This window comes from Alosa pseudoharengus, unplaced genomic scaffold (genome assembly GCF_046254945.1).
Source record: "Alosa pseudoharengus isolate Yale_2024_CS ecotype anadromous, Long Island Sound unplaced genomic scaffold, YU_APseudo_1.1 YU_APseudo_1.1_scf_23, whole genome shotgun sequence".
Lineage (NCBI taxonomy): Eukaryota > Metazoa > Chordata > Actinopteri > Clupeiformes > Clupeidae > Alosa > Alosa pseudoharengus.
This window is the reverse complement of record NW_027468685.1, coordinates 8,868,891-8,885,202: the sequence shown is the minus strand read 5'-3', so window position 1 is coordinate 8,885,202 and position 16,312 is coordinate 8,868,891. Positions and strand designations below refer to the sequence as shown.

At 41.4% G+C, this 16,312-nt stretch overlaps 2 protein-coding genes across 2 annotated transcripts; both read right to left on the bottom strand.

The window, feature by feature from the left end:
• Positions 1-831: 831 nt before the first annotated feature.
• On the bottom strand, positions 832-7,199 carry LOC143140084 (free fatty acid receptor 2-like). Its single transcript, XM_076300908.1, has 2 exons — positions 7,075-7,199; positions 832-1,943 (listed from the first exon to the last, which is right to left on the bottom strand). The coding sequence occupies exon 2, from the start codon at positions 1,892-1,894 to the stop codon at positions 899-901; it is 996 nt and encodes a 331-aa protein (XP_076157023.1). The 5' UTR covers positions 1,895-1,943; positions 7,075-7,199; the 3' UTR covers positions 832-898.
• Positions 7,200-8,618: 1,419 nt separating this feature from the next.
• Positions 8,619-12,154, bottom strand: LOC143140420 (free fatty acid receptor 3-like). The gene is made up of 2 exons (XM_076301299.1): positions 11,295-12,154; positions 8,619-10,766 (listed from the first exon to the last, which is right to left on the bottom strand). The coding sequence occupies exon 2, from the start codon at positions 10,735-10,737 to the stop codon at positions 9,739-9,741; it is 999 nt and encodes a 332-aa protein (XP_076157414.1). The 5' UTR covers positions 10,738-10,766; positions 11,295-12,154; the 3' UTR covers positions 8,619-9,738.
• Positions 12,155-16,312: the final 4,158 nt, after the last annotated feature.

The window sequence follows — 16,312 nt, the reverse complement described above, 5'->3', positions numbered from 1 at the left end:
GAGTACATGTATTGAATTTCCTTGTTTCCTTGACTATAAGGAAGTTCAAACACAGCTTACTGCTGTGGTGTCAACAGAGTGAAGCCACGGTCCATTCACAGCCAACGGGTGTGAGGTGAACTTCATTAAAAGCTGTATCCAAATGATAAGATTGTATTAGTCTAGCCTCTCACCTAGTGGGAATTAAGACAACATGTGTTTGCTGTTCCTCTTTACTGTAACCAAGTGACAAAGGGATTATACAAGCTGTTCTCGTTCTTCCTTCAAGCGGAGATTGTTCTAGAAGCCGCAGCCCTTGGATGATTGGACACTGCTGTGCTGTCCTCAGTACTGCAAGTGTTCTCTGAGCATGCTGTTGGTGCTCCTTTCTCTTTCCCATTTATGAGCCCTTTTGTGATCATTTCTATTTTTCGGTTTTCAGTTGATGACACAAGTTGTGTTCAAAGTAATGAATGTGCAGTCAGAAAAGACATTGTCTATCTATAACAGTGGTATAGGGCAGTATGTGTCTATGTGTATCAGGCAGACTATGGAAAAGTAGGTTAAATCTCAGTTTTCTGAGTATCTAAGGTGAAAAGACTTGTATTGAGGCTGTTGCTGAAGTTGAAGATGTAGTTAAAATCCTCTTTCATTTGTTTGTCCGATGCATCAGAACCGAAAAAAAGGCTTGATTTTATTTGATCTCATGCATGTGTGAAAGTTCTCAGATGCATAGTTATTTACAGTCCCAATTTAGTAATCATAACCTACAACAACTTATGTATAAAATGTCCCTTCTAAAAACAATAACCTATAACAAAAACAACAACTTATGTGTACAGTAGCAGATAACAGTGTGCGTATGCATGTGCATGTGTGTGTGTGTCATGGGTGGTCAAAGTGTAAATGCTGTCCATATTCAGGTATTTGGGTTGGGAGGGTTTGTCTCTATGTATATGTCAGGTATGTCAGGTCTAGCAGCAGCCATGGGGGGGCAGCACTGAGCTCGTGGGCAGCGGACGATGTGCAGTTTCTTCATCAGGCCTTGCAGGCAGCAACTGATGGCCTTACGTACCGTATAGGAGGAGAAGTAGAAGATCATGGGGTCCAAGCAAGCATTGAGCGTGGTGGAGATGAGTGCCAGGTCTCTCCAATGTTCACTCTTACCGCGCGCGTAGCCCACCACGTGGGAGATGTTGTAGGGCGCAAAGCAGAGGGTAAACACCAGGAGGGTGACCACTGCCAGTCCCACAGCCCTCAGACGACGCTCACGGGTAATGCTGGGCAGCTGGGACAGGATGCGGATTAAATTAATGTAGCAGAAGCAGCAGATGAGGAAAGGGACGAGGAAGAGCGCCAGGAAGAGCTCCAAACGCACAGGCACTATAATCGACAGCTGGTTGTTTTCAAAGTTCTCGTAACATTTACTGGGTTTCTGGACGTCCGGCGCCACTGTGCTTGTGACATTGTCCGAATGCATGATGGGGACAAGGTAAGTGATGCTCAGGTTGACGCCGGACACCAGCCAGAAGAGGACGCTCGCTATCACAGCGTAGCGAGGCCTGCGCCACACCTTGTACTGGATGGGGAACGCCACGGCCAGGTAGCGCTCCACAGCCACCGCCGTCAGGAAGAGCGTGCTGGTGTAGATGCAGGAGAAGAAGAAAAAGCTGGAGACCGGGCACAGAATGAAAGAAAGGTTCCACCACATATCGTCTGCTGCCTCCTTCATCTTCAGGGGCAGGAAGGTGAGGAAGATGAGGTCGGAGATGGTGAGGTTTAACAGGAGGACGTCCATGGGGGTCGGTTTGCGACGTATCTTGACGCAGAAGGTGCAGAAGGCCAGGATGTTGGCAGGGAACCCCAGTATGAAGGTGAGGATGTAGACACACAGCAGGAGATGGCCTACCGTCATGGTGGTAGTGTTTGGGTTCACAACAGCCTCTGGATGTAAATTGGAGAATCTGAAAGACAATGATACTGTTGAAAATCTCAAAACACTGTTTTATTGTATTTTAACTACATTACATCACATTCCATAAACACACTTTCAAAGTCTAAACAAAAGTGATATTACTGAAAGCAAGCAGTTAGAATTCAGCTCCTTACAACATGGGCCTTGGCAGGGGCGGACTGACAATCCAGAGGAAAAGTCCAGAGCGCCGACTGCCTGGCTCAATGCCTCATCGGCCAAGTAGGGCGACTGTCTAGCTCTCCACATACGTCACTCAGGCCTAATCAAAGCTAGCTACCAGTTTTCATTGTCATACAAAAAAGTAGACATTTGCGCCATCGCGTTTTCAATGAATGATACTAGGAATGATGCAGCCTTTATATTTCGCCCCTCTCTGTGGTTTGCTCATAGTCTTGCTCATAGCCTGCGCTTCAAAAACGCACTTGAATGTGCGTGCAGAACAGGTGGTGAATGTCAGTTAGAGCCAGTCGTCATGGAAGACCTATCAAAAACAAGGTATAAACAAGGCATAAAACGGATTGGTAGAAACAGGCGCGCCTGCAGGTGTACGTCCGTACGCACTGTGCGTACCATCAGGCTCTACAACGAGATAAAATTTCCCTGTGTGTGTGTGTATTCACACCAAATTGGCCCACCATACCTTCCCAACTATGCACAGTATCCCATTAGCTGCCATCAGGCTATTTACAATTTTCTATTACGTAACTTAGTGAACACTTTACTTCACTTTCAAAATTAACGCGCACACATTTTGTTTGAGCAGGAGACACAATACGCATGCAGGCACGTAGGCTATTGTTTTCTTTTACTCGGCTATCTATCTATATGTGGTTATCAGCACACATTGTTGAGCTAATTCACTAATTCAATACTCATGATGGATCACAAGTTTAAACAACAGAAAGTAAGGAGGCAGCAAAGCTAGAGGAGTTATTCCAGATGGGCAAGAACAAGGTAGGCAATTGGTGTGCTTGTCAGAACGTTAGACTGCATAACTTTAGCCTGTATAGGGCTGTATTAAGTTGTCCAAATGAATAGGTCATAGTAGACGTTGTTGTTGTATTGTTGCATGTGGATGTTATGCTATGTAGGCTAATTTTTTGCTGACCAATGCACGGCTAAACCGGGAAACGGACAAATATTGTCCACGCGTATTTTTTATTTTATTTTTTTGCGGGGGGGGGGCGATGGGTCGGGTGTGCGTACCATAGCATTAATTCCTGCAGGCGCCCCTGGGCAGAACAGCAACATTTAACCATTTTTCCACCAAAGGTAGGCTATGGTCCTGTCCCAATATTTAGACTATTGACAAACTTTACACCTCGAATAATTTATCGTAGGCCTAGCCTATCTTGCCTTTGGTGTGATTTAAACCTTACCCCTTATCCAGTTTACACATGATGCTCGCATATGAAAATATGTGTTTAAAAGGATCTACGAATAGGCGTGCTGCACATCTAGGCGGTTTATTTTCTTCTATTCAACAAAGTGGTAGGCTACGTATTCATAAAACATTGGCAAAACACAACTGTAAGTGCTTGGGTCTCAATACGGGTCCTTAACTGCTTAGTAAATAAACGTAGGCTATATGAACTTTCTTTAGGAGAGCTGTAGCCTTTCTGGATTCTGCTATCAAGCATCAGTAGACATTCACTAGGCCTATACGTCTCACAATACCCCTTTTCAAATGAAAAGTCCCTATAAAGAATATAGCCCAACATGTAACCAGGTAATTTACATGTTATAAGGGGTTATTTGCAGTGAGCTACCTCTGCCTTTCCTACAGACTAGAGGTAAAACAGGCCTGACAGTGTTGCTTTGTTTAGGCTATAAGATATTTCCCTACTCAGTAAATGTCAGGTTAATGTTTCCCAAATTCTCCAGCAGCAAATAATTAGCATTTTTTGTACATTGTGACCACCTATTTTATTTTTGAATGACAAAGTGAGACAGCAAGGCATACGTGTGTGTGTGTATGCATGTACTGTGTATGGTAGTGGGCCTATTTGGAAGAAAGTCCAGGTTTTTTTTTTTTTAGTCCCAGTCTGGTGTGCTATGTTTTTTTCTAGGTCTTAACTGTCACTATGTCTTCATTCATTGCTGTGTCCCATGGTGACATAAGGTCAGCAAATACCTACCATGCTGAATGTGAGCTGTGGCTTTTGTTTTCATTAGCACATTATTTTAGCCTACTTTGTACTTAAAGCTGCAGTAGGCAAGATTTTTTTGATGATATTCACTGAAACCGACACTATGCTCCGACAGAACAACATAAATCAGCTGGTTTTAGAAAAAATCCTGCACTTCTACCTCCACCTAGAGCCTGTTATTTGTTTTGCAAAAATCCACAGCTCCCAGCTCTTCTGGTCCAATCAGAGCAGGGCTGTGTGAGATCTGGTGCAGTCTGGTATGCACAAACTCGGTGAGAGGTTGCTCGGTGGTAGTGGGGGGGGGGGGGGCATGAGAGTTGTAAACATTAAAAATTTTGGCTCAAGTCCCCTGGAGGAGTATAGGAGCCTGGTGGAGGACTTAGTACAATGGTGCAAACTCAATCATCTCCAACTCAACACTTCAAAGACCAAGGAGATGGTGGTGGATTTCCGCAGGTCTAAGCCCACTCTGCTACCAGTCTCCATTGATGGGGTCAATGTCGAGGTGGTAAGCACCTAGCCTTGTGAGACCATCCTGATCTCGCGAGCTTCAGGGTTTCACTCGCAGATCAGTCTGGATACTTTCCGTTAAACAGAATTTGGAGCAGTTCACCAAACAAACGTCCAATCAGCGTTGGCTTTGAGGTGGGTTGAGGTGTGACGCAACGAACAACATGATGGCATCCACAGAGATGAGCATAGCTATCGCGCAAGTTTTATTCAAATTAGAAAGTATTACTGGGTAAGCTGTGAAGCTATGAGTCTTAGCCATGCAGCTGGGAGGAATGAACGACACAGACATCCTCCACGGCTGATTCCAGTTCATAATGGAGGAATATACTATCTTCAGAAGTGTAGGGCCTACCGTGAAAACTCGATGGGAATTGTCGTTGATTAGGTTCATAAATGGTAAGTTAAAACATCTTAACGTTTGTCACGTTACCTAACTTAATTGTATGTTAAACGGCATTAGAAGAATACTAATTCATCTAATTGGTTAATTTGGCCCGTCGATAACCAACAAAGGTGGTGATAGACAGATGGTTTATCCAATCAGCTAACCAGTATTTCCGCCCCTTCCCAAAAGTTCTTCAATGAAAAGTTCCCAGATGGATATGCGGAGCAAATCCATCTGGCGGTGTCAGGTTAGTAAGCACCAAGTACCTGGGTCTCCACTTGTACAATAAACTGGACTGGTCAGCCAACACTGACGCACTCTACAAGAAAGGGCAGAGCAGGCTGTACTTCCTGAGCTGCGCTCCTTCAATGTGTGCAGCAAGCTCCTCAGGATGTTCTACCAGTCTGTTGTTGCCAGCGTCCTCTTCTATGCAGTGGTATGTTGGGGAGGAAGCACAAAGAAGAAGGATGCGGGGTGACTTGACAGGCTGGTAAGGAAAGCTGGCTCTGTAGTGGGAGCTGAACTGGAGTGCATCACTTCAATATCTGACAAAAGGACCCTGAACAAACTGATCAACATCTTGGACAATGAGTGTCATCCACTCCACAGCACTATTGTTAAGCAGAAGAGCCTGATCAGCTGGAGACTGCCTTGCACAACAGACAGACTGAGGAAGTCATTCATCCCCGGGCCATTGAACTGTTCAATGCATCACTTAAGGGAAGAGGAGAAATAGACTTCTCCGCATAGTCTGTCTGCCTCTTCACCACCTCCATGTCTCGAACTGTCTGTCCACTAGCCACTTTACCATTGACTGCCTCACTGTTTGCGTGCTTTATTAGCACATATGCACAACCCCTCCCTCCATGCCACAGCCGAACTTTGACCACACTTAATATAGTTAGACCTTTCTTAATATAGTTATTTATACATAGATATATAGACTTTATTCTTGCACTGTTGCACTGTTTGACTTACTCATTTGCACCATCACCATGACACTCATTCACAAAGAGCACCTTACCTTATGCACAGAGGACCACAGGCTCAGTCCCTGCTTCAGTCATTGCAAGCGCACCCGATTGATTAATCACCCACTATGTGGATACTGTTTTTTAGAATTGATTTAGATTAAGTTTTATTTAGTATAATTTGTATTTTAATATATTTAGTATATTCTTTATCTTCTACAGTCATTTTATATTATATACTTTTAATTACTTTTTCTGCTGTTAGTGAATGTGTGTGTGTATGTCTGTATGCTACTGTGACCTTGAATTCCCCCTAGGGATCAATAAAGTATCTATCTATCTATCTATCTATCAATCTATCAGATTTGCCAACTGCAGCTTTAGTGCTGCTAATGAAAATGTAGTGGAGTAAAAGTATACATTTCATTTTAAAAATGTAGTAAAGTAAAAGTATACATTTCATTTAAAAAATGTAGTAAAGTAAAAGTAGGAGGAAAAAGTAAAAGTAAAAGTACATATACTCCCCATTCATACTTAAGTACTGTACTGAGGGTTTACAAACCTTCAAGCAGCATTATCAAGGGCGTAGTCATAATATGCTTACCCGGTATTCAAAAATGTCCCCCGAAGACATTAATTGTTAGAATATACTATCACTCACTATTGTGCAAAATAACTTCTTACAAACTGAAAAATGGTATGCTAAATGGTTAAATATCTATCGGAGAAAGGGCATGCAGAGGTGAGATGATCGCAGTGAAGTGAAGCCTGTTTACAGAGAATTGCACTGCCTTCTCTCTCCACCCTTCCTCTCAGTGCAAGTTGATCAGTGATCCTGATCAGTGTAAGTTGGGTAGTGCTTAACTACTACTAAATTGTATACAAGGCTGTATCATTTTATAGCTTGTGGTCATGTAAACAATACTCAAACCAAAACAATTGCACCCTAGACTAAACCATGACACTTTTTAACCAAGTCAGCTTTTGCTCCTTCACTCACCCCATGCCACCTTCTATCCCTTCCCAATTGGCATCATCATCACCAAGGCTGTAGTGGAGGCTAAACGCAAGTAAACCACTACACCGCTGATCATCACCTACCTTCAGATGCCTCCATCCTCTCGCTGTTGTCCCACCAAGGTAACCTTCTTTCTGAAGGTTCAACAAACCAGGCTCTGACTTAACAATAGTTAATTACATCCCACAGCAAACAGAGCCTCTCAATGCCTGACTCTTCTGACAGGAGAGGAAATTTGATGTCTTTCTGTCTAAACAGCGTTTCACAGCAACGCTAGGAAACTCAGAATGAGGTACACACAGAACAGTGTCGCAATTATAGGAGCTAGAGAACATTGAGTCATGGTCGGTGACGGAGGTCCTGTCATGTGAACCAGGAAAGTTGTAGTTGTTATTATATCAGTTTTTATGACAGGAAAAGTCGGAGAAATCACTGTTTCCAAGAAGAGGAAGGAGAACCTGGAAGTAAAATAAGTTAGAGATTTCATTAGGCTACTGTTAAATACCTGGCACTAAATACTAGTTAATTTCATAGCAACTCATATCAGAGTTTAAGATTGGTCATATTCGTCACTGCAGCTCACCCTCTGTATTTTTGGGCTGCATGGTTTGGGGAAAATATCTAATTATTGCATAATCTAATTAGCTAATAGCCTTTGTTAAAATTGTGATTTCGAAAATTTATTAATTTTACAGCCCTATTCTATATCCAGTATCACTCACTTGAGTTTACTCTAGTCATTTCCCTTGTGTGGGTTATGTGGTGTGGGTGGGTCGGTGGGTGGACGGGTATGTGTTGTGGCTGGCAAGACATTGCGTAAAAAGAACTCTTAACTGCAGTTAGCTGTCTAGCAGACTTTGTTGTCAGTAGCATTTTGACACTGCTGAGAGGGTGTGACTAAACCTACAGACCTGAGTCAACCTTTATGACTCCCTGCCCTCATGAACCCACTGTGTTTTCCGCCTGTTTGACAGGAGTAAGCAAATGAGTTCACTCCGTCATTTCTTGGAATTTTCGGATAATGTGCCAAGAATTTCTACTGCTTGTGGTTTTATTCAAATGGACCTTCCCCTGGTCATGTGTGGGAGCCATTTTGTATTCCAGAGGCATGGTGGCATTTTTTTCATTGTGAGATTACAATAAATCACCAACATATTATTTTTTATACTGGTTTTTAGTCATCTTTAGCAGAGGTGCCAATAATTCTGGAGGGTACTGTTTAGTATGTATTTGTAAATATCTCATATTATCTGTAGATATTCAATATTGTACAGCTTTGATATATACAGATTCCCCAGAGGAACAAAACAAAAAAACATTTCTAAGCTTCGTGTTTGGACCAGAACGTTTCTGGTGAGCAATATTTTTTTTTCACGTCCCTTTAGGGGCTCTGTATATGTATTGATATACATTGTATGTAATTGTAAATATTGCTCATATTCTGTCTGAGGATATTCAGTAGGTTTACAGCTTTTTTGAAATTCAGTGCATTTTTTTTTATCATGAAATCACACCACATACCACATAAGATGATCACATTCACAGTGGCCATCTTGAGATTTAAATCAAGGCCACTAAGGGCTCTAATACACCATCTACTGTAAACAAATGAAAATGATACACAAAATATCTTCACGTTTTGGCAATTTTTGTTGCCTTTATTAACAGTCATAATGTCACAGGCACACACGTTTGTACAGACACAGTGACACACAAATACACACTCACACAAATGCACACACACACACTCACTCACTCACTCACACACATACACATGTGCATCCAGAAGCACACACACACATTTTAGATTATATTATATTCAACATTATAGTCATTGTGCAGAGTACAAGTACAAAAACAACGAAATGCAGTTTGCGTCTAACCAAAAAAGCAGAAAAGTGCACACATATATAATATACACCTATGCATTCAGATGCACAGACACACATATATACACACACACACACACACACACACACACACATACACATATATACACAAATGCAGACATAGACACTGCACACACACACACATCTACGCAAACACAAGCACACTAGCAGTGCACCCAGACACACAAATATAGTCTGGCACTCATGTGTGCACACGCACACACACACACACACACACATACAGGCACACTGGCAGTGCTATACTTACACTAAGGTACATGCAGTTAACATATGTTTTATATAAACACTTACATCAAAGAAATGCACACCCGTAAACCAAAGAAATGCAAACCCGACAGGAATATTGTTGGTAAGACAGTGTACCAATATGCTTGCTTGTTTAGAGAATACAATTACTAGTTCAGAAGGACTGCTTTTTTACTGGCATGTTAATTATCACTTACTAAATGTAGGCTAGGTAATATAATTAATTTACTTGCCATTGTTATTAATTTTGTGTTCCTGAGACAGCCATATGAAAGTCCTTTTAGGCAAGTCCCTCCAGTCGGCGGCCATATTGCAACGCTTTTTGGGCACTTATCGGGCATCTATTTCAGCAGAAATGCGCGTGCGCAAGGCTTCACGACACCAACCTTGCTCCAGCAGCGAGATCACACCGCATGATTGGCTCAATGTATTCACATGTCAACGTTTTGCCACCGAAAGGGTGGGATATATGTAGACAACTGCCATATCGGTGTTCACAAACTAACTAAACTGGCGTTAATGAACATGCATAAACAGAGCACTGTAAGGGAGGGGCCCATACAATCTTTCTCCAGTATCACTAATAATACCTTAAAGTGTTTGGGTTAGTGGGATTAAGCTAGTATGTGTCTTGGTATGTGTTCTTGCAGGAGTTATTGGGGGGGGGGGGGGGGCAGCTTGAGCTCGGGGGCAGTGCTGGATGGGTAGCTTCTCCACCAGACCATGCCAGCAGCAGCTGACAGCCCGACGCATCGTGGAGGAGAAGTAGAAGATCATGAGGTCTAGGCATGCAGTGAGCGTGGTGGAGATGAGTACCACGTCTCTCCAACCTTCCCCCCTACCGTGCACATAGCCCACCACGTGGGAGATGTTGTAGGGCGCAAAGCAGACGGCAAACAGTAGGAAGGTGACTACCACCAGGCCCACAGCCCTCAGACGACGCTTACGGGGAACGTTGCGCAGCTGGAATGTAATGCGAAGGAAGTTGATGTAGCAGAAGCAACAGATTAGGAGAGGGATGAGGAAGAGCACCAGGAAGAGCTCAAGGTGCACAGCTTTTACAATTGTATGCTGCTCGTATCGGTAATCATGGCACTTCATGGGTTTTCTGGGGACCTCTGGAGTGTCTGTGCTGGTCACATTGTCTGAGTGCATGATGGGCACAATGTAAATGATGCTCATGTTGGCAATGGACACCAGCCAAAAGAAGACACTTGGTATCACAACGTAGCGGTGCCTGTGCCACGCTGTGTGTTTAAAAGGGAAAGTCATGGCAACATAGCGTTCCACAGCCAGCACTGTCAGGAGCAATGTGATTGTGTAGATGCCGGAGAAGAAGATGATGTTGGAGACCGGGCACAGGACGTACGGCATGTTCCACTCCATGTCGTCTGCGGCCTCCTTCATCTTCAGGGGCAGGATGGTGAGGAAGACGAGGTCAGAGATTGAGATGATAAGCAGAAGGACGTCTCTAGGGATCGGCTCGTGACGTAGCTTGATGCAGAAGGTGCGGAAGATGAAGATGTTGGCAGGGACCCCCAGTATGAAGGTGAAGATGTAAACAGACAGCAGTAGATAGCTCACCATCATGGCAGAGCCGTTTGGGTTCACAACAGCTTCTGGATGTACAGAATATGTAAAGAAGAGAACATATTTTCATGAAGTAGGCTAAATTATGTAGTCAAAATTCTAACTTTGTGTTTGTGTAAGTTATAACTTTGTGTTTGTGTAAGTTAAACTAAACAAATCCATGGTTAATTGTTGCCAAAATTATCATAACAGCCTTTATATTTCACCCCTCTCTAGTCCAGTCTTTGGTATAGGCTACTTTGCTATAACCTGTGTAGGTTTTCTTTAGGCTGTATTGCAATATGCTTGAAATATATTTATCTCATTTTATCAATTAGTTTCCAAATATTCACCATAAGTAATTATTTAAGGGGTTATTTTTTCAAAATTCTCTTCTGGGGTTGGGGTGGGGGTGGTTTTGCCCCTGGACCCCCCTAGCATGTGGGGGGGACCCCAAGATGATTGTCTTTCATAGGGCCCAACATTAGTGGCGCCCCTGGAGCTCTCACTTCTCTAAAACCACTCGAAATTCTTAAACATTTCAAAACAGTAGACAGCATATACTCGTCATTACTTACCACAGTCAGTCGGTCATCCAGAGACCATCCAGTAGCCTAACCTGCTACAGCTGTTTAGCCTGTAGGCTAAGCGATATAAAGAAGAGTCCAAAAGTATTTCTACAAAATAATTAAGCGAGATTTAGCGATCGGCTAACGCATGGGTGTTATTACTATGTCAGCAAATGAAGAAAGGTTTGGCAGTGCTATCAACTTCTGCTACCCTAACGCCGTAGGCTACCTTACATAACAAAAACAATTTACTATGAAATTAGGATTTAAAATCGAATGAGCAATAGTCCTTCCAAAACGACTCGTTTTTTGTTTTGTTCTGATTTGTTTTTTCAATCTCAATTTTGAAGAAGTGCGAAAGCAAGGTGTTCTTTGCCTCGAAACAAAGAGGCAGCTCTGCTCGGAAGTCGTTTGATTTGTTTCTAGCTCCACCTCGAATCATTTTGGTCCGGTCGAGCTTTTGGCGATATCCTTTACCATCCCCACTCCCACTGGTGTCATGGTTCGTCCATGCCATCTGGGAATATCAGGGACCGCCGTCGTGATTGCATTGTTTTTCCCACTGCGAGTGTTAATGTGCTTTGCCGTCGGAATCATATAAGGGATAATGGACGACACGGTGGTCTGTTCACAGAAGTTAATGCACGGTCGAGGTTGTAAAACGGCCCCGACGCGAAGCGGAGTGCATTAACTTCTGTGAACTAACTTCTGTTTGTGAACTAACTTCTGTTAACTTCTGTGAACAGACCACCGTGGAGTCCATTATCCCGCTAATCCCTGCCACTTGCGTTGTGTTCATTTCCTGTTAAAATTTAAACGCTTTAATCGCTAAAAATGTCTTGTTTGTAGAACTAATTTCTTCCGACACATATCAACTAATTTCTCAACTCACAGGACAAACTGCCGTTACTAGTTCTAAATGGATGGTTGCTACGGCCAAAGGCCAGTCGTTAGTTCTATCTCTCCCGTTGTCAAGCGGGCGTATCCCAAGATTCTGATGAACTTTAACTTTGAAACATTGCTATTTTACTTAGCCTGCTGTTATCCATCTAGCTAAAAGCCACCTCCGTCATATGCTACAATGTTGCAATGTTCTGAACGTCTGCATTTTACAGCTCGGATGCAACGTGACAGTTCATTTAAACTTCACAACGAGTTCGGCGAATTAATATACAAGTGTGATACGGCCAAAAAAATGGACCTACTTCATAGGTGTGCAGATAACATACGGATAATGGTCGATTACGTAGGACAATGGGAAATTCAACCAAGCAGTGGAATAATAGTCTAGTCGTGATCCCCATAGGCCCAATAGTAAACCCAGAAATGTTGAGTAGCCTAAAGTTTTATTGCAGAAATGTCATCTATAGGCCTAGTGGGTGGAAGTCAACTTGGTTGCCTAAAGTTGCACTTTGGGCAATTTGCATAATTAGCATAAATAGGCAATTAAGGCGAGGCAGTACAGGTGAATAGGGTAAAAAAAATAAAATAATAGATATCACCATGAAACTTTCTGAGTTGATTACTTATGTTAAGATGAGAAAAAAATGTATTGCATGTTTTTTATATTTTAATGTTTACATATGCAAATGAGGTGCTATCTCATTAAAAATGCTCTAATTTGCATACACACAAAAGCAGATAGTGTGATAAAGCCAGGCTCAAAATTGTTTTTCCAAGGTAAACACGTATACTTGGGGGGGGTGAGTTGGTGAAAACCTTTAAGAAACTTGGTAAGGAGGAAGTGTTGACCTATGGACAGACAGATTAAGAAATTAAGTGTGCAATGCGAAACTAGAAAAGCACTCCGAGAGTGCAGACCTCCGCCAAGCGAAAACATAACCGCCTCCTGGAATCCAGACGGTGATCCGGATCACTCCCAAACTTTTTGAGTTATCTTGCGAACAAACAGATGAACAGACACACAGACAAACAAACAAACAAACAGACAAACAAACCCCGATGAAAACATAACAGCTTGGCGGAGGTAATAACTATATACAGCATGCACATACACACAAACCCACAATAACTATATACAATACGCAAAATAACTATATCCAACATGCACACATACACAAATGCACAATAACTATACAAGAACTATATACAGAGAGTGCAGACCTCCGCCAAGCGAAAACATATTTGCCTCCATTCGCCTCATTCGTCAACATATTCGCCTCCTGGATCCAGACGGTGATCTGGATCACTCCCAAACTTTTTGAGTTATCTTGCAAACAAACAGATGAACAGACACACAGACAAACAAACAAACAAACAGACAAACAAACCCCGATGAAAACATAACAGCTTGGCGGAGGTAATAACTATATACAGCATGCACACACACACACCCACAAGAACTATACAATATGCAAAATAACTATATCCAGCATGCACACGTACACAAATGCACAATAACTATATACAAGCACTATATACAACATGCAAAATAACTATATACAGCATGCACATACACACAAACCCACAAGAACTATATACAATATGCAAAATAACTATATCCAGCATGCACACGTACACAAATGCACAAGAACTATATACAAGAACTATATAGAACATGCAACGCGCGCACGCACGCACACACACTGTAAACTATATAACTATATACAGTATGCACACACACACGCGCACACACACACACACACACATATTTAACAACAACCACACAATCCCACTCAATAGCCTTCACCATCTTCATCATTTCTTTCCTCATTCCCTTCAGTCTCATCATCTTCTTGATCTTTATCTGAATGTATTGTGAATGGGTTGCAGCAGCGGACCTCACCCCCTTCACACTTGCAATAGTCAGTGCAAATGAGACTTGCAGCATGGCAGCTGCAGGTAAATTGGTGGAAAAGGATATTAATGCTTTGATTAAATCTGATAAAAGAAAGAACAACTGTAACATCACTAAACTGGAAAGGAAAGCTTTGGATGAATTAAGGGAGAACACTGGTTTAATTGTGAAATCTGCTGATAAGGGTGGTGCCATTGTTGTACAAAATACTATTGACTATGTAGCTGAAGCGCTGAGACAACTGAGCAATGTTGAATTTTATAAACTGTTGTCAAAAATTCCTATGGATGACTACATTAAAGAAAGAGATGAATTGTTAAACAATGCAATGGAAAATAAGTGGTTATCAAAGAACCAATATGAATTTTTGAAAATAGCTCATCCTGTCACCCCAGTATTTTACTTGCTCCCAAAGATCCATAAACGGCTACAAAATCCTCCAGGCAGACCAATTGTTGCCAGCAAAAATTCCTTGACAGAACCCTTGAGTCAGTTTGTAGACATAGTGATAAAAGATATTGTAAGTTATATTGCTGACACTAGAGATGTTCTTAAACTGTTGGCTGATATTTCCATCCCAGATAATACTTATCTTGTAACATTTGATGTGGAGAGTCTTTATACTAATATCCCTCATGAAGATGGCTTGGAGGCCATGAGCTTCTACCTTACAACTCAAAATGATTTATTTCAAAAGGAACTGTTAGTAATGATGACTAAGTTTATTCTCAAATCTAATTATTTCATTTTTAACAACAAGTACTACTTACAAATTCAAATATGGGCCTATGGGAGGATAGACACATATTTAACAACAATCCCTTTAGACAAAACATCCTGTTCTTTAAGCGGTTCATTGATGACATCCTTTTGATTTTCACTGGTTCTGAAGATGAATTGAGCCATTTTAATGAATACATAAATGGGACATATCCTACTTTGAGGTTCACTATGGAGTATAGCTCTAAAAGTGTCCATTTCCTAGATCTAGAAATTACAGTAAATAACCATAAATTAGAGACCTCTATTTATAGGAAAGAAACAGATAGGAATACTATACTTCATTCATCAAGTTTTCACCCTGACCTAATCAAGAATATTCCTTATGGTCAGTTTGTAAGGCTTAGAAGAATCTGTAGCAATGATGAAGATTTTAAGGTTAAAGCCAAGGAAATGTCTCAAAGATTCATAGAACGAGGATATAACCAGGCAGTGATTAATCAGGCAATTGAAAAGGCAGGCCAGAAAAATAGGAATGAACTGTTGAATCCTACTCCTAAGAAATCAGAGAGTAGAGTAACTTTTGTAACCGAATACTCCACAAATTCCACACAGGTGAAAAGAATAATTAACAAACATTGGAAACTCCTTGAATGCGACCCGAGTCTGAGCCACTTACCAACTAAACCACGATATTGCTTCAAACGGGGCAAGAATATCAAAGATTTAGTAGTCAGTTCTATGTACCAAGAACCTCCAGTTACAAATTGGCTGACTAAACAAGTTTATGTTAATTATAGGTGTGGCCAGTGTGCACACTGCTCAAATACTGTTGACACCAAAACATTCACCCATCCACACTCGGGTGAAAAGTATGGCATCAAACAGTTTATCAATTGTCTCTCTACACATGTAGTGTACATGTTAAAATGCCCTTGTGGCTTGATGTATATAGGCCAAACAAAAATAAATTTGAAGTTAAGAATTGCTGAACACAAAGCTTCTATTAGAAACAACAATATGGATTACGCTATCGCTAGACATTACAAGGACAGAATTCATGGTTCAGCCACTACATTGAGATTCATTGGCATTGAGAGGGTTGAACCTAATGTAAGAGGTGGTGATTTGATAAAACAATTGCTTAAAAGGGAGGCTTACTGGATTCACAAATTGAATACAGTCGAACCATATGGACTTAATGAAAAACAAGACTTGAGTGTTTTTTTGTGAACAGAATAATTGGCTTGTAAAAATTATTTTGTATATTCAAACTAATAAGGTACTGTCTTATGCACATCTTGATATTGTGGAATTAATTAAATGTTAGAGGTGTTGATAAACTGATGAACTGTTGATGTTGATGATGAACTGTTGAATTTATGAACAAAATTATTAGGTGGATTTTATAAATTGATTAATTTCTGATTACTGAATTACTGATGTTATTTGATTGATGCTGTTAATGAACTTATGTACTAAATGATTA

What these genes read in the sequence shown, in the direction of transcription:
- LOC143140420 (XM_076301299.1), bottom strand. Translation starts at nt 10,737, where the DNA reads ATGATGGTGAGCTATCTACTGCTGTCTGTTTACATCTTCACCTTCATA.
- LOC143140084 (XM_076300908.1), bottom strand. Translation starts at nt 1,894, where the DNA reads ATGACGGTAGGCCATCTCCTGCTGTGTGTCTACATCCTCACCTTCATA.